This window comes from Globicephala melas, chromosome 14 (genome assembly GCF_963455315.2).
Source record: "Globicephala melas chromosome 14, mGloMel1.2, whole genome shotgun sequence".
Lineage (NCBI taxonomy): Eukaryota > Metazoa > Chordata > Mammalia > Artiodactyla > Delphinidae > Globicephala > Globicephala melas.
This window is the reverse complement of record NC_083327.1, coordinates 86315172-86342092: the sequence shown is the minus strand read 5'-3', so window position 1 is coordinate 86342092 and position 26921 is coordinate 86315172. Positions and strand designations below refer to the sequence as shown.

The 26921-nt window shown below is 43.2% G+C and overlaps 1 protein-coding gene across 5 annotated transcripts; it reads right to left on the bottom strand.

The window, feature by feature from the left end:
- Nucleotides 1-1657: 1657 nt before the first annotated feature.
- CEP43 (centrosomal protein 43) lies at nt 1658-26921 on the bottom strand. 5 transcript variants are annotated; one of them, XM_030852950.2, is made up of 13 exons: nt 26736-26921; nt 25969-26022; nt 23748-23802; nt 23181-23269; nt 22591-22728; nt 20182-20262; nt 17701-17760; nt 9741-9967; nt 7597-7709; nt 6112-6180; nt 4679-4718; nt 3682-3778; nt 1658-2107 (listed from the first exon to the last, which is right to left on the bottom strand). In XM_030852950.2, the coding sequence occupies exons 1-13, from the start codon at nt 26835-26837 to the stop codon at nt 2033-2035; spliced, it is 1200 nt and encodes a 399-aa protein (XP_030708810.1). In that variant the 5' UTR covers nt 26838-26921; the 3' UTR covers nt 1658-2032. The 5 variants fall into 5 exon arrangements, with proteins under 5 accessions (XP_030708810.1, XP_030708812.1, XP_030708811.1 ...); XM_030852952.2 differs by lacking the exon at nt 17701-17760; XM_030852951.2 differs by lacking the exon at nt 25969-26022.

The window sequence follows — 26921 nt, the reverse complement described above, 5'->3', positions numbered from 1 at the left end:
CGAGTCTCATAGTTGGCATTTTCTCCCCATCCTCCCAGATACCATAAAAAGATCAGATTCTGTGGGTAACAGAAAAATGACAGATTTCAGATGCTACTATTCAAAAGTTTTCTGCAAAATTAAAGCGCCACACCCCGATGATCATTCCATTGAAACGATTTCAAATCATTGCACAGAAACCTAGCTCCTATCAAATAATATCAAAAATAAATCACACATTTGACACAGATTCCAGAGGGCCAGAACAGAACCACAATCTTTACAGAAAATGACTTTTTACAGAGATGACATCCAAGGAAATACATTTTACAGCGAGCACACTGGGGGACTTTTAGCAACAGACTACATCTTCACGCAGCGCTATTTCCTCACGTGAAACAAAAAGCCTGACCGAGACTGAGATCACGGCCCACAGACTGAGGGCAGCTTGGCGGAGCGGCTCCCAGGCTGCCCTGGCCCACATTCTGTCCTGCTTCCTCTTGGTGTTCATGGCTCAGCTTCACTTAAATGTATAAAATCAGATTCTAATGTCACATAACCTTGATCCATACATGATCACTTCCCTTTACATTTCGGAGCCTAGTAAATATTTCTGAAATGTTTAGACTAGTATGCAATGAAAAACTAACATTATACAAACCACAAAGTCTGTTCACTTCTTGAGATCAATGAATTAGGTCTAATTCGCTCCTTTTATTAATAAAGGTGACAATAAAAAGCTTTAATTTAACTGAAATTAAAAAGTACAAAATTTAACACAATCACAGCTTTACTTACATCAACATGAACACGCATGCATCACTTCCAACTGTTCTTTTTGATACTTCAGGAACAGTAATGTCTGCAACCTACATAAACAGCAGCACAATGGATAGAATGTAAACGAGACTGCCTGAAATTCTGTCACTGGCTCAATTTCTAAGGGTTACAATGAAACTATGTACAGTGTATAAAGCTTGTCAAACTGGATATGGTCTTAGGCCATTACTACTGTTACAGTCCAATTTGGATTTTAATATAACCAACTTATAGATCTGAAATAAAAGCACTGCTTAATGGTTTCAGATGCATTTTGGTATTTAATATGTTTCAAGGCATCTTTACAAATAATAAATTATGACTATGACAAGGAGAACCTGTGAATAAAGCTTCTTACATGGACATAGCGCGGCGACTGCAAGTGCTGTCAGAGACAATTCCATGAATCAAAAGTCATAACCACATCTGGATTTTAATCTTTAGAACAAGCAAAACTAAGTAGCACACACGAGTATTTTAATATAACCTTAATGGTCTAACAAACCTTCCAAATGGAAGGAAATATAAAATAAAGTCAACCTATCAAATGTAACTTACAGTGATGGGCTTCAGGACTGCAGAAATCCCAGGCCACCTGCCAACTACCTGCAGAACCACCTGCTGCCGAAGTGCCTGACCCCAGGCGGCTGCCCCACAGGTGCGCATGCGGAGCTTTGGGAACCTACGGCTTTACTGGCGCCTTCGTTATGCGCTTAATACTGGCATTTCACAGACTCGCTCCTTGTAGTGAATTTGAGCGTAATCAACTTCCATAGAGAAGCACGTAGCTAAACCACATTAAGAATATTGAATCTTCCACGCATGCTCTCAAATAGGAGTATTTTGTTTAGTATAATGAAAAGTTAATTTTTTTTTTTTTTTTTGCGGTACGCGGGCCTCTCACTGTTGTGGCCTCTCCCGTTGCGGAGCACAGGCTCCGGAAGCGCAGGTGCAGCAGCCATGGCTCACGGGCCCAGCCGCTCCGCGGCACGTGGGATCTTCCCGGACCGGGGCACGAACCCGTGTCCCCTGCATCGGCAGGTGGACTCCCAACCACTGCGCCACAAGGGAAGCCCAAAAGTTAATTTTTTTTAATATCTGTAATCTTTTTGGAACACAGGCACCAACAGGGAGCAGACATTCCAGCAAAGAGAGATTGTCCAGGATAAAAAAAAAAGAACTGATCAGAGTCCTTTGTCCCTTTGCCGATTAGAATACTTCCTTCTTTCATCGCCTAGGCAACATCTTCCAGATAATCCGCAACGTCACTGAGCTGGGACACAGTCAGGTCCTGTGTCAGGTCATCAAGCTTCGTTGTTCAAAAGAAAGAAAAGAACTAGTGTCAGGATGCAAGCAGAGTCTTAAATAATGTTTAACGTCTACGCTGTAGCTTAAGCGCCGTCTTATGCTCTACAAACTGCTGCACAGGCAGAAGGCCTCGCCCTCACTTTCTTCTTCCTTTTCTGAGATTTTTTTGAAAGCTGAGCTAACAGTTGAACTCTACATGAACAAGAAGACTGGCTGTTAAAATAACCCATCTGTAGCTCTTTTCATAACTTTAAAGCAACATTTTCAGGCCTCTTTAGGATGACATAAGGTAAAAAGAGAAAGACAAATTATTACAAACTTATACCGTCTCAAGAATTAGAGAAGGCACGTTATATATTATCACTTAACCTTCAGAACAAGCCTGTGAGGGAGGCATTGACACCTCCTCTCAAGAATAAAGAAACTGAGGATCAAAGGTTGCAGCTCGCCTGAGAAAGCACACGCATGAAAGGATAGGAACGCGGGCCCAGATTCATATAAAACGCTGCTTCTCTCCAAGGCCTTCTCCCTGCATGACAGTCCCTGACAGTCACAAGCACTTGGAGAGTCTCTCCTCATTCTGGAGAGCAAGGTTCACCTCCAGGCTGTAGCAACCTACAACCTCAAAGGCAGACTCACCCCCAGTTTACCGTGGGCACTGATATCTGATCCTGAGATGCTACCTTACATCGCAGATCTATCATACACCTAAGTATCTGCTCTCTGCCCAAGAAAAGGTCAAATGTGATCTCCAAAACGCACTCCTAATTTTACACCCTGACTCCCCGTTTCTGCTGTCTTGTCTCCCTGCCTGCTCAGAACAGTCCACACCCCAGTCTCTGCTTCAGCTCCTGCATTCACAGGGATCTTATATACACACAAACCTTCGATACTGACGTCTCTTAAAAGGACCTCCTACCTACAGTGTCTACACCCTGAGGTGGTCGATTCTGACTCTCATCCTGACCCACCATGGCCCAGTTACACCCACAGCAATTGAAGCCCCAGTAATAACACGCCAGCATTTCACAAGCACTCAGTTAACAAAGCAGGCGACAACTGAAAACAATTTTACACATTCATTACAGACATTCTTTTTAGATTTGGACCAGGAAACTCCGTCATAAACTTTATGGAACTTTCAACTGCTTTTCTCCTAGTTAGTATAATTTTTATTTTATTAGCGTATAATTGCTTCACAACGTTGTGTTAGTTTCTGCCTCACAGCAAAGTGAATCAGCCCTACGCGTACACACACCCCTCCCCTTTAGACCTCCCTCCCCACCCCCACCCCACCCAGCTAGGCCATCGCAGAACACCGAGCTGAGCTCCCTGTGCTAGTTCCCACTAGCAGGTTCCCACTAGCTATCTAGTTTACACGTGCTAGTGTATTTACGTCAAACCTAATCTCCCAATTCATCCCACCCTCCCCCCTTCCCCTCCTGTGTCCCACATCTGTTCTCTAAGTCTGCCTTTCTATTCCTGCCCTGCAAAAAGTATAAAGTTTTGAAGCTTTACAGTAACTCAAGGCAACAGGCACAGATAGCACTCCATGGGAGAAGCACAACATCATACTTTATCACTGGTATTGACGTCATCTATTTCCACAGAGAGGTCTTCCTCGATCTCTTCACCAATACTTAGCTCACTTTTTTCTGAGCGATGGCTGGTACTAATTTCAGGGGGAAAAAAAAAGAAAAATAAGAACTTTGAATATAAACATTTAGAGAGAGTAACTAGCATTCTTCAATCTTTCATGTAATTATTTTAATTCTTTAAATAAAATAGAATAAACTATTAACACATCATTAATTCCATACATCTCATCTCACTTGAGCCTTAAAATAACTCAGCAAGGGCACAGGAATAGTCCAGTCCATTTACCAGATGAGAACACTAAGCTTCATACTAGTGACTATGGTCACAATGGCATGAAAGAAGCAAACCCAGATTTTAAAAATTTCATCTCTCAAAAAACTGTATGTTAGGAAGTAAACACAAATTCTAAATTGGGGGAAAAAAACTATCAGTTACATAAAATTCTCAAACTCTGATTTAAAATTTCTAATCATATCTACAACAAATATTACTTCCAAATTAATTATTAGCCAAGTCATAGGTTATATTTTCTTTACATATATAAAAAAATTACCTAAAACAAAATATTAAGAAATGTCACATGAATCAGAAAAACCATTTGAGGGGGCAATTTGTTTAAGCCGAATGTAGACAATTCCCCCCACTGAGATCAGAAAGGGGAGAACGAAAGCACTGACAACCCAGTGGCCCAACTGCTTCTGCTGGCTTCTGAGTTGATCCTTCAATGTTACTTCCTTTTCTTATTCTTATCAAGTTCCCTGCACATAATACAGATGTTCTTATTCTAATGTAAAATCAAAAACACGCTTCAAAGTCCAATGTATAATTCTGGATTAACTATCTTTCATTCACCTTCAATCAATATGAACAAGAGAATCAAAGACTAAAATAAGCACCAACGTAATTCTGTCATACTTTCCTGTTCAGAAACTGTTTACAATTTATGTATTTCTTGTCCAACCATTTTTCTTACCTGTTAAAATCATCAGCATAGTCATCTTCCTCTCCAGTCCCTGGTAAGTTTAAGAAAAAATATATATGTTATATTTATATAAACACACCTCACAATTTATCTACAATTAGACACACATTTCCTTCAAAAACTACACTACTGAATTATATGGCATCATTAAAAAGAACAGCTGGGCTGCAGTTTGGATTTGGGGGAAACTAACCACCCACTCCCACACCTTCCTCCGGCTTCTGTAGCCAATTCAAGGACAAAATAGTCACTGAAGAGTGGGCTGGAGCCTAACATTAGCCTCTGACTTCCTGGTCACACATACAAGCCTGTCCTGCAGGCCAAATCCGCCCACAACCTGTTTTTCTACAGCCTGCAAGTTAGGAATGGCTTTTACATTTTCCAATGATTGTAAAAATACAAAGAACACTCAGAGACTACGTGTGGCCCACAAAGCCTAAAATACCCATTCTGTCCCTTTACAGAAAGAGTTTGCCGACTCGTGCTTTACACATGTGAAGCACCTGTCTGTGAACATGAGTGCCTTTGACTAATATTTTTGTCTCCCAAACTAAACTGTGCTCTAAAGCCTTATTCCAGAAGCGTCAAGGTTCTGAAGGCGGTACGGTGCCCACAAGTGGCCCAGGGCACTCGGAGGCTTCTCCTGCTGCAGGAGTACCGCTCCCGCTGCTGCTCCAGGCCACAGGAAAGGGCACAACACCCCAGAGTTCCTGTTACACGTCCATCCCCATCAGACTGACTCCCTGGGGCCCGGACCACGTTCCGCCAGCCCCAGGGAAGCGCCTCTGCCTCGGCACGCACTATGCTCGCGGTCCGAACGGCAGGCTCTCCCCTCTGCCTGCCCCAGCAGGTCTCGCAGAGCAGTCACTTCCTGGGAGAGGCTCCCCCATCGCCAAGGCTAGGCTAAGTCAAACTACTCCCCGCTTCCGTAAGGCTGCGGCCTGACTCTTCTAACACTCAAAGTACCCGTAAGGCACCTGTTTAACACCCATCTTCCTGCTAGGTTTAAACCCCACGAGGACAGAATCCGCTGTGGTTACTACTCCCTCCACCCCTGGCCGACACAGTAACCCTGGATACATAAAAACCGTCCAACCATCTGTGCATGAGGTGCTCACGGTAGGCTGACTGACACTTCATTTAAGATTTTATTCTAAAAAATAATCGCCTTAGGGCTTTCCTGGTGGCGCAGTGGTTGGGAGTCCGCCTGCCGATGCAGGGGACACGGGTTCGTGCCCCAGTCCGGGAGGATCCCACGTGCGGCGGAGCGGCTGGGCCCGTGAGCCATGGCCGCTGAGCCTGCGCGTCCGGAGCCTGTGCGCCGCGACGGGAGAGGCCACAACAGTGAGAGGCCCGTGTACCGCAAAAAATAATAATAATAATCGCCTTAAAGCAGTCCATACTGCAACTGGAAATCTACTGACCTAAACCAAGTGATCCGATTTTATCATTGACCAATTTAAGATCTTTCAGAATTGTGTTTCCCGTTTTACCTGTGAACAGGAAAAAACAGTCACATTAAATTGACTTTTAGAATATAATAGTCTCTAAACCATGTCAACTTTTTTTTTGCAGTACAGGGTTTGTTGATACATCATAACCAAAAACTAAGAAGAAAATTACAAACTGTGATTAATTACACTGCATTATGCATTATTATGCATTACACAATAGAATATGCTTACACTATGTATCACACAGCCCTTTTTTAACCACACTATTACATATCCTTTTTGTAGCCATACTACTTTTTATTGGAACCTGACCATCAAAATCATTTTCTACCCAACTATCAGATATCAGCCTTCTATAAGAAGCCCTACTGGGTATGAATTCATGGACTACAGTTAATTATTCTCATCAGTTTTATTTTTCCTTTGAACTTCTAAATTTTGCTTCAATTTAATCGCTATTTCATTTACCAAACTTATCTCCTCATTGGTTTTTATTTCTTCAGTGCCCAGTTCTCAAGGCCCTCTCTAAATCATTATTTCCTAGTCAGTATTAAGAGTGACATGATCATGACACTCTGGATTCCTTCACTGAAGGTGACAATACCATGGGAAAGGAGAAGAAGAGGGAAACTGGGCCGAATTAACAGACTCATGGCTAGTTTACTTTATGTGCCCCGAGAAATCCTACTACAGTGCTATCACATAACACAAAATGGTTAGTAAGCACTACAAGATTATGCAAAACCCCACAGCAATTTCCTAATAAAGCTCTACTCAAAGAGGCACATTTATACTCTAAACACTCTGCCAATTAAATCCTATATTTACTATGATATACTGTACAAAGCTCATCTGCATGATTACATGTTTAAGGCTTTGCTTTTGAAATCCTTGGTCTTGTCACCATCTGTGTGCAGCAGGAGAGCCATTCCACGTCTAGCTAACAATCCCTACCTCTGCTGCATATAAAAAATACATCTGATCCAAATCCCTAAAGGGAGAATAGCATTTTAACATTCTTACGATGATTACTGTGCTATCTACGGAATAAAGTTTTAAACAAAAAAAAAAGTTTTAAAAATTAATTGTAAGTAAATCCTACATAAGTCAATTTAAATGTCCAAAAAAAAGATGGCTTAAAAATTATAATGTCTATTTATTATAGAAGACGGTTAAAAAGTCAACTTCCTAAAAACATTTCCATGGCATAGGAAAAGCAGAATACAAAACAATATAGAGAATATGACCATGCTCAAAAGGAATTTTAAAAATAAAATATTAACAGAAAATATCACTGAGTAGTAAAATTATGGGCTATTTTTATGATTTTACATATATTTTCCTGAAAAAATAAACAATGATCATACACTACTTAATTAATTAGAGAAAAAAATATCATCAGCATTCAAAGTCCACGTCTTCAGTCAGCAAACCTAGGAACTTCCAGACACTCACTTTCAGAGTCTTTCAATGAGGGAGCTCCAGTAAGGGAGCTGAGTCCACTTTTTAAGGGGGGGGCGTCCGAGAGCGATGCAAGGCTTCCTACTTGCTTACTAGGTTCACTTCTCCTAGCAAGAAACAAGTGTACAGTTAAATGGGATTCTTACATTCTGCCATTAAAACACAAGCAGCTTGAATATATCTTGTAGGCAACACAGGAGCTGGGCAATAAAGAATATACATTTCACAGATTCAAAATCATGAAGTACACCTGGCAAGGCAAAACAGACTAAGAATCACTGCAGGTTCGCGCAGGAAGTTCCCCCTCTCTAGAACTGCGTGTGATGTCTCACAAATTAAACCGCTCCGCTTCATGGGCTTCACTGTCGGGGATTTTATCGGAAGCCCCTTCCGTGGCCCAGAGATGCAGGCAAGGGACAGCACAGAAGCTGACGAGCACAGCACGACAGCCCAGACGTGCCCCGGAGAGCGGGCCGCAAATGACGCCACCAGCTGACCTCAGCACACAGCCCCGACCGCCAGCCTGCAGCGGACGCGGGGCAGTGCCCAGCAGCCCGCAGGCTCGCCCTCCGCCCGGCGCCCTCTCACCTCCTCCGGCGCCGGCACGGAGGTGCAGCATTCCAGGAATTCCCCTCTCCCGCTCTTACTTCGTTCATCTTTCCTCTTTAAAACCGGATCATTCTCATCAACACACGTACGTGCTACTGTTCTTCGCAGTTTAACATTTCTAGCCCCATGCCCGCTCTCCAGCCACCGCGCATCCCTCTGCACCCTGTACAGGAAAACTCATCAGGAAATCATTCTGCCACATACAGTCCTCTCGCCTCAGGCTTTCCTGAACCCACGCTAACCCTTTAACACTGCCCCAGGGCCGCCCGCGAGGGGCATCGGGGCTAAGTGCAAAGGGCGACTTTCAGCAGAACTTAACTCAGCTGCTCACTTGGGCCTCCTCCTCCAAGGACGCCTCTCCCTCCGGTTCTCTGGGTCCCCTTCCCGCTGCAGTGCCCCTTCCTTGGTGACCTCTTCCAGTCTCCCGGCTGTGACCTCAGCCAAGACTGATGCCTCCCTAACTGTCACCTCTAGCCGAGACCTCTCCCTGAATGCCCACACCCACACCCGAAAACAGGCTTCACCTTTCCACTGACGACCTTCTCGAACTCGCTGGTCGAGAGTGAGCTCTGGACCGCCGCGCGGCTCCCCTGCGCGATCCAGCCTCGCTCGCCCTGCTCTTCACCTCGGTCAGTTGGAAACACTCCTAGTTGCGCACCCTGGGAAGAACCCCGGAGCTGCCCTTGACATTGCTTCTCCTCTCGCACGCTTACCAGCAAATCCTTTTGGACCCAGACTCAAGACACATCCCCTTCCGCCTATTGCTCACCACTTCCGCCATCACCCTCGCCTGGAAAACCCTAAGAGCTTCCCGCCTGGAGACCCAGCGTCCAGGGCGCCGTGTCACTGCGCACGTCGGAGCAGTCACGCTGCCGCTCACAGCCCGGGGCTTCCGGGCCCCTCGGGCTCAAGCCAAGCCCTGCGGTGGCCCCGGCCCCTGGCCCGACTCCACCTCCTGCGAGCTCCTCTGCCGCAGGTCCTCGGACCCGCCGCACCACTCACCTCTGCCTGTGCAGGGCTCCGGCAGCCCAGCTTAACGCCTGGCCTGCTCTCCCCTCCATAAGCTCGCCCTTGAGGTGAGGCCTTCTCCAACAGCTACTGAGAACCGGCCGCCCTCCACACCCACACTCCCGCCCTCCGCCGCTCCGTTCTCTCAGTTCCTGTAACACGGGCTGCATCTAGGCGACACAGCGCCTGGGGACTCTTAACTTATTGCTGCTGCCGTCCAGAGTATGAGCTCCCGGAAGCAGAGATTTTGCCTGTTTCATCACTGTTGCACCTGTACCTGAAACGGTACCTGGCATACAGCAGGCACTCAGTACAAACCTATCTGCTGAAATCATTAACATCTAGGTCCTTCAAAACTTGGAATTGTTTGACAACATAAAAGGCTTTAATGACACAAAATCAGACTTACAAATTCACTAATTACAGAACCATTGGTAGCTCATTATTTCTTAAACATAAAACATTTAGAAATTCTATTTTTAAGCCGCTAGTCTGATAATATAAAAGCACAGGTTACTCACCAACCATAGGTTTTTTCTGGTTTAGGAATGGGATCATCAAAGAAAGAATCTCCTTCCATATCATCTTCATCTGGACAAGGACCAGCTTTGTCTTTGACATCTAGACTTTTGTTGCTTAACAAGGATCCAATTTTTGTTTCATGGGCCAGTAAGTGAAGACTACTTTTGCTCTTTGCTTCTGATGATGAGATACTGGTATCACTCTGACTAGCATCATTGCTGGCCTTCTAGAAAAAGAGAGGGAAAGAGAAAAGGTCTCCTTGGCGAAATAAAACTTTAATAAGACATCTTAAATAATAAAAAAAGTCACGTGAACATACGCAATTCTGTGTATGCACACGCATACACACGTGGGGTCTTGCAACTGCATGAGGTGCAGTGGGACCCCCCGGACCTACCAGTTCATCCCCAGGCTTCAGAGCATAACTAACTTTTGAAGGGGAAAAGCGTCAAACATGTTTGTACCATTCCTCTCCTCCCTCCCTAAATGGAAATACCTTTACCTAGCCCATTTATACACAAACTTTCCCATTTCCTCTTACATATATATCACTGCTTCATAAATTACCTTAATGTTTTCAACTCGCAAATAAAAAGCATTACTAATAAAGGATATAAGGAAGATTAGTTCATTATCATTAGTTCATCACATAAATGAACCAAGCATTAAAACTAAGTGGTCGTCAATAAAACTAGTTTTCCATCCAGTGCCAAATACAGCGGACATCAAGGTGAAAGATGCCGCCTTTACCGTCCACATTTCTAAAGTAAGGTTTTGCTAGTTTTATCACTGGTCTTTAGACTTCCAGAGTAACTCCCCATTCCACACCTCCCTTCAACGCCCATGGATGCATGTACTGACGTATATGTTTCTATATATCCGAAACCAACATACAAAATTCTCAAGCATTTTTACTCCTGTCCTACTGATCTGGTGATGCTAGCAGAAAATATACTGCACACTGTATTTTCTTGTTTTCAGGTAGCCCTAACCCTCACAACCTAATTTTATTCTATCCTTGGTCAGATTTCTTTTTGTCTTTAGACACTTCTATGTCAACAACATAAAAATAATAACAACAAAACCAAAATATCATGATAGTAATAATAAAAGTAGCTAACATTTATGGAAAGTCTTCAAATGCTTCCCATGTGTTACCTCATTTTAATCCTCAAAATAACCTTATGGTGTGTGGGGCAGGTTCTGTTTTCTCTGCAGAAATGGAAACGGAGATGTAGAGACACTGCAGTCACTTGCCAAGCCGGGGAGTAAAGGCGTCTGATATCAAAGTCTGATTCCAGAGGTTAGCTCTAAAGGCTTATGCTCTGCTATTAGGTTGAGTCATATGAAACTGTAGTTTTTATGGGTTAAAAATGACAGTTTCCCAAGATTCAGCCTTCACACTACAGAGAGCAGTGCTGCGTCAGATGCCACAGTGTGTGAGATGAGCATCTCCTGAAACATGGAATGTGTGATGTAGTCCACACTCGACTACTAACTATGTAATTTTAAGGAATTTAATGTTCTCAGGCATGAATTTCCTCAAGAATTGAACCACAGTAGTCTTTTCCAAGTCCAATTATTACCAGGAGGTAAGGAAAAAGGGATGGGCAGCTGGGGAAAAGTGGTAATAACGCCGGTTAGAAATTACTCAAGGAGACACCAAGGATGACTGCACTTTCAGTCTGTGTATAGACAGAAGGTACTATGCAGTAAGATATACACTTACAGTTTTACACTAATTAGAGGCCATGATTAGCTGACAGAAGGTAAGATATATGCTGTACAATTTTTAGGGCCTTGTATAGAGCTATACATTCCATATGTTATTAATACAGATACATCAATGGTTGTAGAAAGAGATGTCTGGAGAAATAAATACCAAGTTATCACCCTTTTAGACAACATAGGATATTTTCAAAGAAGCAGACACATTTTCAAATTTCCCAATAACTTTCTTGAAGTCTTCCTATTATTATCAATTACAGAGAAGCACCACCCACCTATGTATTTCTTAAGTGTATTCATGCCCGTTATAATTTCTGATTTATAAATATTTTAAAAATTGATTTATATCTTTTCAAAGGAATATGCATTTGGAAATAAATACCCTGCATTCTCGTGCTCTTTAAACACATTTATGAGTACAGATACTGAGACAGTGCAAGACTGTCTCCTTCAAAGCATCCGTGAGAAAATTCAAAAGGACACCTGACATGAAACGGACAAATACAAATGTAAAGCGCATTACAGGAAACAATCATTATTCCAACAAAGTCTTTCCTCCCCATGAATTCACAGCAACATAATTTAAGTCCATATAATGAACTATCTGAACTTAATAACCAATACAGATCCATGATTATTTTTGACAGGTTTTAGTCTTGCTATGAAACAAAAGACTAGTTTTAGGAAGACAAGTTTCATGGAGTAGCATATTATGATGTTCAACACAATACGTATTTTTTAAAATAATAATTTGTTTTAAAATTATAGTTCTATTTATCTATGGAGTAAAATTAAACTTTAAAAACACGCAATCTGCTTTGGAAGCGCTGTCAAAATCAATTTCTAAATCACGTAGGAATGTGTCATCACTTCGTAACTATGGCTCATTTTTTATCAAAAAGACCATTACCTAACCGGGTTAGTAATGAATTCACTAAACTTAATTCCGAATATTTTTTACTATTAAAAAAAAATCCACACTAAGAGGAGAAGCATTTATCAAAACATTCTGTAGACTGAAACAAAAGTACTGCAAAACTTTAAGAGCAATTTTCCATGGAGGAAGTCCAAAGTTTTTGAGCAACAACAGATCAACTCACGATGCATATACCCTGGGATCTATTTATTTTTTTATTTTTTAGATTTTTAAATGGTAAGTTTAATAATGGAGATACACATGGGAGACACCAAATACAAACTTAAAAAAAAGGAAGCTTTAAAATGTCTTCTTGGAGGTAAAGATGTCTAAGCTGAGTTTTAAAAATAAACAGAACTTTGAAGACAGGAGTTAAGAACAGGGTATTCTAGGCAGTGGATTAGCTAGAGTAAAGGCACAAAACTGAGAAACAACGGATACGCACCAAGAAACACAAAGAGCTCAGAATTGCTAAAGTGTAAAGTTAAAGCGAGGCTCAGCAGAATAAAGCAAGACAGGTCCCAGATCACAGAGCTATTTCACGGAGGAGCCATGTTTGCAGATTAGAAAGATCACGTGACTACGTAAAAAACAAACTTGAAGAGCCAAAACCCTTAAAAGAGGAGAGCAGTTAGGAGGCTGTTTGAGTAAAACTCCAAAAAAAAAGGTACAAGGGATTTAAGGGATTTGTAGAAGCAGCTGGATGCTGTGTGTAAATCCCAACTCTTCTATGTAACTTTACACAAGGCCCTGATCTCCCTATGCTTCCATTTCTTTATCTGTAAAGCTGGCATAATAATGCTGACAGGAATGACACAGTATCATTCCATTTTGCCTATGAGGAAACTGACAGCTAGAATAAGGGTTAATTAGACGGGACAGTTCAGACAAGTACATACAAGTTAAGCTAGCAGGACGTGGTAATGGATTTAATATGGGAACTGCGAGAGGAGTGAGATTTCAGAATGGCTCCCTGTTTCAAGTTTGGAGACTATCAACTGATATTGAGAACACAGGAAGAAGAACTGGTCTAGTGAAAATATGGTCTATTTCTTATAACTGAAATTGAAATAGACTGGGATCTGTTTAAAAAACTTTTATCATGGCTTAAGACAAGTCTCATACACAAACTTCAGTTACTTAAGTCTCTATCACCTAGATGTGGACAAATTAAGACTCAGGATAAATCTAAACAGCTAAGATTAAGAATTGTTTAAAATAAAGAAATGCAAGCAAAAAAAAAAAATTCCTATGACAATGCCTTAGAATTCATTCCCTGGACAACCTCAGAAGCCTTGGAGGTTATTATGGGTTAAACTGCATCCCCCCAAAAGGTAAGTTGAAGTCCTAACACCCAGTACTTCAGAATGTGCAGTCATTTACAAGTAGGGTCACTACAGATGTAACCAGTTAAGGGGAGGGCACAGTGGAGGCGGGCAGGCCCCTAACTCAATACGCCTGGTGTCCCAACAAGAGAGGACAGGCACACACAGGGAGAAAGCCCGGTCAACATGATGGCAGAGACTGGAGCGATGTGTCTACAAGCCAAGGAGCACCGAGGACTGCTGCGAGCTGCGAGAAGCCGGGAGGGAGGCCGGGAACAGAGTCCCAGCCTCAGAAGGAGGCAATCCCGCAGACACCTTGATCTCAGACTTCCAGCCTCCAGAGCCGTGAGACAGTAAACTTCCGCTGTTTCGAGCTACCAACTTTGTGGTGCTTTGTTACAGCTGCCCGAGGAACTAAGAGGTAATTATAATACAACATAACAAAGTCTTGTCTTTCCAGATCAGGAGGCCTACTGCACAGCACTACAGCAGTCACTTAAGCCCTTGGATGGACCCCAGGGCTAATAAGCTTTATGGTAAATTACAGCCAAACTGTAAGGAAGTTCTAGTGCATGTTTAATTTTCTACTAGTATACTTACACATTCAAGATTTCAATCATTTCTAGATTAACAGCAAATCAGCATCATAAAGAAGTTTCACAGAGAAATAACTACCAATTTTCCAGTAGCCAAAAACTGAATTATCAGTAGAATGTCTTAAAAACCTGGAAGAAATAATTTTGTTTTTCTAAACTAAAGGCTTAATCTGTACTGTTCATAACAGAGGAACAGCAAAGCCAAAGAAACATCCCCGTTTTGCAAAAGTATTCAAAAATACTTGTGCAATTCTAATTCTCTTCCCCGCCCACACTTCAGCCTGCAGCTCCCCTCCCTGACTCCGCCAAAGACAGTTTGTGACCCATGACTTACTAATGAATTCTTTAGAAAAGTAGTTTTACTACCATTGTATATGTGTGTAAAACACACATATATTTAAAGGTTTAATTTACTTATCTAGAAAGTAAACACTGTGGAATTTGAAAACCACAAAACAGACATACAAGCCCCTCTTTCTAAAAACTCAGTTTTTCTGTACATGCCGTATAAACAATCTGTAATTCCCACAGATGCACATGAGAACCAATGTCTGGCTGTGAAATCGGCCTGAAGATTACCCTCTGTCCAGCGGCTCTGCTCTCTTACCCTGTGCAGCCAGCTCGCAGGTTCAGCGGACAAGAAGTCTGGGATCTGAAGCAGAAGGCCAGGCACAATTATGGGTTATGGGCCAAGTGCTGGCATCTTGTTCACCCACATGCATCCCTTCATTGAGGGGGTGGTGGGTGTGGGGGTGTGTGTGTGCGCGCGCGTGTGTGTACAGAGTAATACTGTTTTGTTCATCTAGAAAACCCTAAAGTGAGACTATACTTTCGGGGATCATTTCTACAGCTCGAAAACCCGAAGGCAGCCGCAAAAGATGCGGGAACACACGCTCCCAAACGTACACAACACGTGATCCCCATCAATGCCCTAAATCAACATAAAGCTGGGCTTATCCCAGAATTTTGAAAACAAGGAACAAATTTAGAAATGTCATTTATTAAGAACTTGAAGCAAAAAAACACCTCAACACAAATCAGTTTTAAAACACCTAAAAATCGATTATGAAAAGAAAGGATAACCTTCCATGCTACATTTAATGTGATGATTAGAACAGCTTCATGTTAAAAACAAACGAAAACATCAAATACCTTATTTAGTTTTTTCAACTGAATGGTAAAAACCTTAGTGGAGCCTACCAAAAGTCTGTTGTAATAAATAAAATGCATTTATTTTTTTCAGACAACTAGCACCATGCTTGGTACAACAAAACGGTCCACACCAAAATAGATTATTACGGATGATACTCTGGAAGTGTTAATGCACATTTAAAATGTTTAGCTCGTTAAAGAAATGCCCTCCCATCTAATATTTATGCATCTTGTATTCTAACTCTTCTAGCATCCTTTATTGTCCTACAACAATAACAAAAAGAAATGTAACTTTTATTTTTACTCAAATTACATTAGTTCAAAACCCTTAGATTTTGCTTTGCATATTAACGGGCTTACAATACTAAGTACAAACCAGTTAAACATGTAACTGATTTTTTAAAGTTTATTTCTGATATGAGTATAGCTTCTCTGAAAACAGCCAGAAGTCTCTGAATGAGCAGTTAATACTTGTGCCTCCCCGCAGGCAAAAGAAACAGTAAGACACAGACACTTCCTACTGGGCGCCCTGGGCTACCACTCCCAGCTCTGCCCACCCGAAGGTGCCACTACCTACCCTGTGAACGGCTCCCCCTGGAGCCTGGCTGTGGACAACCCCCATGACCAGATGCAGCTCAGGATTTGGATTATTAAGATGTTAAGAAAGTTAGGATACTAAGGGTACTGGGACCCTGCTGCATGCACAGGGCAAAAGGTGAAGGCAGAGGGAGGGAGAGCTAACGGCTCCTCTGCTGGGCTGGAAACAGGCAACGCTGGGTACAACACGGACTTCTTATAGACGCAATTTGGAAACAAGAACAGGGAAATTGAATGGAAAAGGTTTCCAAGTTGCTGAGGAAGTGTTTTGGGCTCAGGAATATAATCGTGAAATAAAAGGGGCCCGACGTGCAGCCTGCAGCTCCAGAATAAGGCCTGTGCAGCCTCTTCAGTCACCCGCAGAGCACGTGAGAGGGAGGCGCAGAGGGGGGACGATGTCTGCGCCCTCGCCCCTGCGTCCAGCACACAAAGCGAAATGTGTCTCCTAGTGGCTTTGGTTCTACGTATCAACTTCTTTCAAACGTTTTAACTTCTTTAAAACTCATGACACCAACAAGATTTTTAAAATTTAATATTACGAAATATACTTTAAAATAGTACAAGAAACTGACTTAAAACATCTATAAAAAAGCATGCTAGTTTATATGCTTAATTATTTTTCTTAAGGTCTGTCTCACGTCTCCAATTTGACCATAAACTGCTTAAGTGAGGACCCATGTTAAATCTGTCTTGCCCCCAGCACTTAACAAAGACTTTCACTATGTAAATGTTCAAACATACTCGAATACATTTAAAAACATCTTCGCATGTAGTAGTGCATAAAGAATAGTGTGAACAAATATAGTAACAAGAACTTACCATTGAAACCACTAGAACTAAAGCCAGCTAACACAGCAAATACAATTGTTCAAAAGCCTTTAATTTTGGAAGCCCTCAACTTAGTGAAAAAATCTACACATAAACCTACAGGCTCAACAGGACTAGTGATATTCTCACACAGTTGAACGTTACATAACTTGATCTTATTCGAAATAAGTGTAAGAACTATACAGATAATTAATGCTTCTGAGAACTCCAATACTTAAATTTTATAAGCAGCTCATCTACTAGCTTAGTCGAATTCTCAGATCTTTTGGGAAGGAGAAAAAGCAGCCAAGGCGGTGACACAGCGGCGCCCCCGTGAGTCTGCTGTGGGGCAGCGCTCAGAAAGGCTAACACGTGCAGGGGCTGACGAGCTGCTCAACACAAACAGAAGTGTCTTGAAGGAAACCAGGGCTGGCCTTTACTCATCGACTGGAACTTATCCAAAAAGTAGTCTGATGTTCTAGTTACCTCAGATAAAAATCATAACGTTAAGAATACATAGGTGACCATCCATTCAAGAGGAAAGTATCTTCAACTTGTTTTTGTTGCCAAAAAAACAAGGAATTCTCAAAGCAAAACCGAGAGCAGAGTTTTAAAATACAGCACTATGATTTTCACCTGGATAAAAACTGAAAGTCAGACTACTTTTTCTTTTATGTCACCATGACTTTGGCATGTTCTGATCACAGATAAAAGAAAGTGACATTTCGAAGGAAAACGTAACCCTAGGCCAGTGGGAACTCAGCGCCCGAGGAGGCCCGCGTGAGGCCGGCGGTCGGCCCAGCCCAGGCCGCTCTCCTCCTCGGCCGCCCCGCGTTACCTTGGCACCAGACTTCCGCCTGCTTGGCTTCTTCTTACCTTGTCCTTTATACCTTGGTATCTGAGCATGAGAATAAAATGACATTTTACCACAAAGTATAAATCTTTAAAAATAAACTAATTCATACCAAACCAATACAGATTCCTATTAGAAAATTTCTTAAAAATGGAAAATCTAACTAATATGCTTCGTTTTGAAATCCACTGTTTAGTCTTTTCTTCACACTCTTCCTAAAGTGGTTCAGCTCACGTTTAATTTCTCCCTCCGACAGTCCCAGGGTTCAACGTAGGGACCAGAGCCCCTGCTCAGCTCCTGTGGGTGGGGACTCACTCCTGTCGCGCTCCGTCCAGCAGCGCGCTAAGAAAGCCAGCCTGCACGCCTCAGCAGCTTCCTCTGGGGCCCGCCCTGGCCTCACCTCTCCTTCCCCGGGAGGACACAAAGCACGCTTCTAAGGGCCTGGCTGGACCCCGTGCTTGGCCCCAACTTCCCGGAACTCTTAGTGCTCTCCAGACCGATGAGGCGCCCTGTAGGCCCTTCGTAGAGCCCCCAAACCACTCAAAGACCTCAGAGAGAGAAGAAAGCGGGCAAGAAAAGGGTGGGGCAAGGGCTGGAATCCCAAATCCAGACCCTGTAGGACGACAGGGGAACTGAGGTCTAACTGCCAAAAGAATGCCTTGTCTTAAAACAGACCCCATCCAGCCCCACTAGAGACGGGCCACGGTGTCCGGAAGTGCTCACTGCGCCCGCGGGCCGATGCTGCGACTGACAGCCCAGGCAAGGCTGAAAACCATCGGAAGGTGGCAGAAGCAGGGACCACCTGGAGACACCTTAAAAATTACCATCACTTCTCTGTATTTAGAGCAACATTTCCTGACTTAAAACTTAAGATTCTCTTGATAATTCTCATGATAGAGCTTAAAACTTTTTATGTAGAGAGCATACGGATATGTAAAACAGGCATTAACATTTTATCTTGAAGACACACAATATGTGGAAAATTAGTACTGCCAATATGCTTTAGAAAATAATATGCTAAAAAGAGAACTTCCAAATAACTCAATACTATAGGTGTTAATACGTGTTTTGGAATATGGTTAATTTTAATCCCTCTAAAGCCAGATATTTTCACAGAAAGCAAACCTTTCTTTTTACTAAGCCTCTTATATCTGGCACTTAATTTGAAGTGAATTTTAGATTCACTCACGACCTCGTTCTCCCTGTACAGCAGGTTCCAGCCTCCAATGAGCATCACGGGAAAATGCTTCCAAGACCAACCGACCCTATTAGGAAAGGCTAACTAGGCCTCGGGAAAAAGAACAGCTACCAGCAGCGTGAGAGCCTCGTTCCCAAGGCACAGCATTCCTCTGATTTCTAAATCTAAAAAATAAAAAGGAGCAACAAAATCAAAGAACCAGCAATAAACAGCAACAGGAACCATTCACTGGTGTCTACGCCCAGGCATCTGGAAAAGCAAGGAACCTAGCAGCACAATTGCTGCCCTCCAGACGTTCACCTAATTTAAAAAGACACAACTTGTATCTACGAATAACACAGCACCAGGAGCCACCTTGGGGATGTACTCCACGGCACCTCTCCAAACAGAAGTCAGAGGAAGTCACACAACACAATCAGACCCAAGCCCGCCCTGGGGTAAGATGGGCGGGTTCCTCCACCGTGCTGTGCTCAGCCAGGCACAGGAAGATGCCTTTCCAGACCAGCACCTTTCTATCCATTCCTACTATTACAGAGAGCCTTGATTTTAAATTCAAAGGTTCCACACAATTGTTTTCTCCGTTAATCCAAACCCCTGAAATCAGAAGGCCTTAACTTTAACAGCTCATACAAATATAACCAGAGTGCATAGACTTTTTATAAATCCTTAAAATATCTCATTAGTATAAAAAAATCATGGTCATTTACAATTCCAAATCTGGGCCCCTGTCTACAGTATTCAACATAACAATTCTATATGTTGGAGCCTGGTATTCTCAAATTACAGCAATTTATAAATGAAAAGTAAATTTCCTTGTTAATTGAAGGACAAAACGCTCAAAGCACCAAATGAATCCAAACATCCTACAATTCTGTTATTTAACAGCATATTTCTTTCTACGATACAATATTCAAAACAATATCAAAGCAAAAGAATTTTCAAAAATTAAAAAAATTTTTTTAATAAATTCAGTATTTTAAAAATGGAAAGTGTATACTGAGATCAAAATCTCACGTGGCTCAACATATAAATTGTCGACAAAAAATTTAAGAGCATATTTACATGGCATTTTTAAAAACCTATTGTCTTGCAATAATGGTCCCAAAGGAGCTTATTAAAGTTTTAGAAGACTCTCTAAATAAATAAATAAATAAATAAACATTAAAATATATACTTCATCAAAGACAAGAAAGCACTTTAACAACAACAAAACTTGTAACAAGAGTAGAGACAGAAAGCAGAGCCCCGTGGAGCCTTAGCCCACTCACCTTACTGGGAGGAGTGTGTGCACTTGCTTTTCCTTCTGGTGACTTTGGTGGAGAATGTACATCAGATAGATCTAGTGCACCCTGAAATATTTCACAGTTTAAAATTAAAACATTTAAAAATAAAGCATGAACATACCAATTATACCTCAACAGAATAACAGCATTTAAAACCACTATACAATATTGGCACTTTTATTTCTTCCTATTAATATAAATATCTTCATTAGATTTTCTTCAAATTTTACCAAAACACAAAGCAAACAGATTTGTGATTCTAATTACCTGCTGAGTATTTCACCCAAACACCTTGAACAGGCTATACTCAGGCCACATTTAAACATGCCCCCAAGCTTCCTTTCCAGAGTTATTTAACCTTCTCACTTTGCTTTCCCAACTCGCCACACTAACACTGTCCTGTGATTCTCAAAGATCTACTCTTTCTACCTTCCCTTGACTTGCTTCCTTGCTTCACTGTCTCAAAAAAAATCAACTAGCAACTCTCATAAAAACAGGAGTACATTCCAAAAGCGGCTCCTGGTGCTGCGTTATTCATAGATATAAGCGACTCCCATAAAAACAGGTAACTGAGTGGGGGGGCTGGGATGAACTGGGAGATTAGGATTGACATGTACACACTAATATGTATAAAATGGATAACTAATATGAACCTGCTGTCTAAAAGAAATAATAATAAAATTAAATTTAAAAAAAAAAAACAGGTAACTATTACAACTATGCGGGATGAGGCACTAAATTACAGGGGCTGGCAAGAGGGAGTGAGTAAAAACAAGAGAAAACGTCCCCGAAGTCAGAGTCAAGAGAACATGGATGGTGGGGCTTCCCTGGTGGTGCAGTGGTTAAGAATCTACCTGCCAATGCAGGGGACACGGGTTCGAGCCCCAGTCCAGGAAGATCCCACATGCTGTGGAGCAACTAAGCCCGTGAGCCACAACTACTGAGCCTGCGCTCTAGAGCCCGCAAGCCACAACTACTGAGCCCGCAAGCCACAACTACTGAAGCCCGTGTGCCTAGAGCCCGTGCTCCACAACAAAAGAAGCCTCCACAATGAGCAGCCCGCGAACCGCAACAAAGAATATCCCCCCACTCGCTGCAAGTAGAGAAAGCCTGCACGCAGCAAAGAAGACCCAACACAGCCAAAAAATAAAATAAATATACTAAAAAAAAAAAAAAGAGAGAGACAATGGATGGTAACATTGCACAGCTAGGTATGGGAGAGGATGTACCATTTCAGGTGCAGAATAGATGAGAAAAGGGGGAAGGCAAGAAAGCAAAAGCCATTTCACAGGTAAGCTCCACCTGGCCTACGCACAAGGTTGCACATTTCAAAAAAAGGCGTAAGGCTAGAAAGCCAGGTTCGTGCCACATCATGCAGGATCTTCAAGCTGAGGAACCTGGAGACTATTCAGTTGCCATTACATAGTCACTGTAACGTTTAAAGAGGGAAGAAATAGAGAAAGAGCTGAATTAATTCAGCAATCAGGAATAGAAAAGACTGAAAAGATGTGGGCATAGCAACCTGGTTTTTAAGGGGGGGCTAAAATGCACTTCTGGTACAAGCTTCACTGAGTTCAGCGGGCTAATCCACACCTAGTGTTCTTCTCCAGCATCACAAGTCCAAAGCCCATTACCTTCCACATTCCTACAGACCAACCTGACCTAAAAGCACACATTCAACCAGGTATCTGGAACAGTCACGACGTTGTCTACATCCATGAAACAGTATCTTTATGTAACACTAATGTTTGTAAAGGAAATCAGACCATTAATCTCATTAGCACGATTTCTAAAAAGAAAGGATAAGAAAGACAATGGCTAATCAAAAAAACGAAGTATGAAAATGTTTAGAAACTGCAAAATCAACAGCTTAGAGTTTTAAGCCTAGTTTAAAAAAGCCTTTAAGTTCAAAAAATTGTTAACTAGTCTATAATTCAGCCCTTCTACGTTTAAAAATAGTAGTAAAAGTAACAACCAACAATTGAGTGTTCTCAGCATTTCACATGCACTAACTCACGCGTGGACTAACTCACGCTTGTAAGCCCCACGACGCCTGCAACGAAGGCTACCATCCTATCCACAAAGGAGGACCAAGGCCGGAGGCTAGTTAGTGGAGGAGCTGGGACTGGCTCCACACAGCCCAGCCCCTGAACTCCCTGATCTGAGCATCACTCCCCAGGACAGGTGCGGCAGCAGCCTCAGAGCTACCGCATCTCCAATTATCATCAAAATGTGCATTTATACAATCTCTGAGTATGTCTTCTTTTGTTTTGAAGGAATAACCTCTTTTTATTTAAATCCGACTCATTACGTATGCACTAATCTGCGTGGCCGCACTAGACAGGCAATGACTGGAAAACAGAAACAGGTAACAAAGGGCAGGACTGTACTTACTTCCCCACTGGTTGGCCCTTTTTCTTTCTGTTGACAGCGTCTGATCACTTCTAATAATAAGGGTCCACCCACCGTACCTTCTGCTTCAATAATTCCTAAATCTCGGGCTAAATTCTCTCGACCTTCGAGACCTTGAAACTGGGAAAGAAATAAGATATAAAGAAGTATAAATGCACCAAAATATAGAAAAGTTATTTTCAGAGATTAAAGAAAAATATTTTCAGAACTTAAAGACATCTCTAAACTCAAAGAGGCCATTTTTCTAAGGAATGAAACATCCATTTTTAAGAATTATATATTTCTTTTACCAAGTCTCTGCCTTCAAAGTCTCCATTACCAGGTATAGGCTTAGAGCAGAACAAGTTAACTCTATAACAACACTTCTGTCAAGTTATGTGAAGCAGGGACACTGATGCCAGCTATCTGACAGCTCAGATGGCTTTTGAGAAAAAGATAATCAACTATAAAATATAATCTTTATGCAAGATTAAACTAAGTAAGTTGTCAAATTTTGTTAACTTTCAGCTTGTAATGAACCCATCTGTATCAAAGGCAGTTTCAGAGACAGACGTAAAAAGCATCATTCTTACTGTGCTAGTTTCAGGTTGAAAAACAGCCAAGGTAAAATCAAGATTGAAAAACTGAAGAAATTCGGCAACGAGACTAGCCACCAGCCGGCCTGCAAAGAGCAAAAGAGAAGGTGGGAGATGGTCTTTAGGAGCCCGAGGCCTCCTCACTGACACGGAAGTAAGATAACTACAGTAAAGGGAGAAAAGAAGTTTCTCAATGTTTCAAAGTGCAAATTTCTTCTCTTGAATAATACAATGAAGTGATGAACATCTCAGTTCCGCCATTTCTGCATTAGGACCATTGGTCTGGAACTATCAGTAACACAATGTGACATTTCATAAATGGATGAGTGTTTTGTTTTTCACAGGAAAATCAGCTTTTTACAATAAAATTGGCTGTAACCAACAATTTCCCATGACCACTGATATTTAATGGCAACTCAGTTGTACAATAATATACAATTTAAAATGAGCACCTAGAAGAATCAGATACTTCAAAAACTAATCTGAAATTCCTCATTTCTCCCAAATGGAGTCAAGATTTGAAAATTCAGAGACAGACAAAATAAACAACAACAAACATCTTACCATCTTTCGTATTTAAAAACTTTTTCAGGCTCTCATTGACTAAAGGAGTTTTGTTCTGTTAAAAAATGAAATATTTTAAGTGTTATACATTTATCCCCAAACGACTACAAAATGTAGACTAAAGTTTAATTTTTTGGCAAAGATATTAAGTTAAATACTGTCACTCACAAAATGATGGCTAAACCCATTCTATAACTACTGATTACTACAGGAACTACTTTTTGCTAAGGTAAGGACTAAGACAGGTAAGGACTGAGATATACTCAATTAGGAGATTCTTCTTGACAGCAACAAAAGAAATTACTTAGGTGTAGTAGTGATGGATTTAAGATGTTAATGAATTAGAGGGTGCCTGGAGCACAAGGAAAGGTATAAGACAGACACAGTCTTTCAAAACTGAGGGAAAAAGTTGCAGAGGTATTAAAAAGCAGAACATGAGTCCAGGGAATCAGCTTTCTCCTTGACAGAGATGTAAACATGTTTCCATGCTCAACAGAAGAGCCAGCAGAAAGGGAGAGGCCAAAGATTAACAGCGTATAGAAGAGGCACTGACCTAACACCTAGAAGGTAAAACCCAGAGAAAGTGATTATTCTTGGACAAGATAGAGTCGCCTCTACTAAAGCAGGAAGGAACGAGAAACAGATGAACACAGATGCAGGGGAGCTTTTTCTGAGATGAGTGACAGATTGTGGGGGAGGACACAAAAAGTTAGGATCTGATGCTTCTATTATTTAGTGAAGGGAGAGACAAGACCGTCTGTCAACAGTGAAGGAATCAGGTGATGCAGGACGCTAACGTGAAGGCGAAGTGGGAGCTGCTGAGGAGAGACGAGAATCAGGGTCAGCAGCTCACGGCCTCAGAGGCTGGAACCGCCAACCAGGAACATGAGCAGTCCAGCGCGGGGACCGCTCGAGCGCAGACGGACACAAACGGGGAGGGGCGTTAATCGGCTCAACTAAATGACCCTTAAGATTTTTCCCCAAATCAAGTATGGCTGGAAGGCAAGGTAGTGAGGATTTTTTTTTTTTTTTTTTTGGTACGCGGGCCTCTCACTGTTGGGGCCTCTCCCGTTGCGGAGCACAGGCTCCGGACGCGCAGGCTCAGCGGCCATGGCTCACGGGCCCAGCCGCTCCGCGGCACGTGGGATCTTCCTGGACCAGGGCACGAACCGGTGTCCCCTGCATCGGCAGGCGGACTCTCAACCACTGCGCCACCAGGGAGGCCCGAGGTAGTGAGGATTTTTGAGATATGGACCATGGGGTCCAGACCAGCTAAGAACAAGAGGCAGCTAAGAGAAGACATGTCTGGAAAAACACAGAAGTGAAGACCTTCATGAAGTGACAGAGGAGCAAGGCATCTAGGTCTAAAGTGAGAAGGAGAAAAGGCTGATTTGTCACAGAGGAAGCTGAAGGCCTTGATTATGGAGTAACGCTTGCTGACGGCAGGTTCCAGGATATTTACTCAAGATGGTGGCAGGACGTGCCGTAGAGAGAAAAAACTAAATACACTTATACAGAGAGAAGTGACAGGACCTTTGACATAAGAAGGACTACATGATTTTAAAATAACTGAGTGGGGCTTCCCTGGTGGCGCAGTGGTTGAGAGTCCGCCTGCCGATGCAGGGGACATGGGTTCGTGCCCCGGTCCGGGAAGATCCCACATGCCGCGGAGCGGCTGGGCCCGTGAGCCATGGCCGCTAAGCCTACGCGTCCGGAGCCTGTGCTCCGCAACGGGAGAGGCCACAACAGTGAGAGGCCCGCATACCGCAAACATACATACATACATACATACATAAATGAAATAAAATAACTGGGTGACCGGATAACTTGGAGAAAAGCTGCATACGATATTCCTCCCACCTGGTGGGGATTCACAGTGCATATTAGCATATTAAAGGTTCTAAGGGGTCCCGCAGTAAACCCACTTACTGTGAAACCGTTTCTTCAGGTGTTCTGGATTTCCCCTAGGGAAAGAGATCTATGAGATTTACTATTGGCCTCGGAGTTGTGGTGCCTTAACTTTCTTTAGATTACTCCAAACCTCTAAAATATACACGAAAAGAGAATAATCTTGACCCTCTCCCAACAGTAAAGAAGTTTAATCCTTAGTTCAAAATTGTCCTGGCTACACACTCCTCTAAACACTGTTTTAGAGTGGCTTTTAAGTAATTAGAATTTAAACATAAACGAATACAGTCATTAAACTTTGTAGATTTCGTACCTCTACTTTTTCTTGCTCCTCTAGCGCTAAAAACACAGCTGCTCGGAGTTCAGCCTTGAAAAAAAGCGGGGGGCAGGGGTAAAGGAACAAAAATGATCTCAGGACATTTTCAGGACAAGAAGCTCACCAGCTGAAATTTCAAAAGGCAAAGGGAAAACTAGCAAGATGATAACGCTCAGCAGGCAGGTGCAAAGAGAGACCAGAAGGCGTCCCGAGACGTCCTGACGAAGGGGCGCAAGCTCTCTGTGCCCCGTGCCCACCGTCTGTCCCCCGGCACTGTCAGCACCCATCACGCTGGCTGCGATCCTGATTTCCGGTCCTTCATGACGCCCATCGGTCGCGTCAAGGTTGCAAAGTACACTCCGAGAAGCAGCCCGCCACCCGCTCGTCACCGCCAGCGGGAGGGGCTCGCTGCCCAGCAGCAGAGGCCAGGGGCGGGGGAGACCCAGGGGCGGGGGACACCCAGGGGCGGGGAGCAACTCGACCACCGGGCCTGGAACGGGACCAGAGTGGGTAGCGGGCGACTCGACCACCGGACGCCGCGGTCGGCCTCCTCCGACGAAGGCTGGCCGGGCCCCCCCCCACCCGCTCGCCGCCGCGCGGCCCGGAAGCTCCCCGGGAGAGACCCTCGACCCGAGCGCGGACCGCCCCGAGGTGGCCCGCGAGCTCGGACCTCAGCCCAGGCGGCCCGCCGGATGCGTCCCTTGCCCCTTTGTGACGCCCGCGGCCGGCCTCCCCTCCGCCGGCCCCCCGGCCTCCCGCCCAACCTTGATGCGGTTCAGGACCCCGCTGTTCTCCAGCGTCTGCACCAGCAGGTCCCGCAGCTCCGTGTCCTCCTCCGCCACCACCGCGGCCGCCGTCGCCGCCATCTTGCTTCTCCAAGACAACCGCCCAAGCCGCGCCGACTGCCGACGGTTGCCGCAGCCCGCGCGGCAACGCGGGTCAGCCCACGC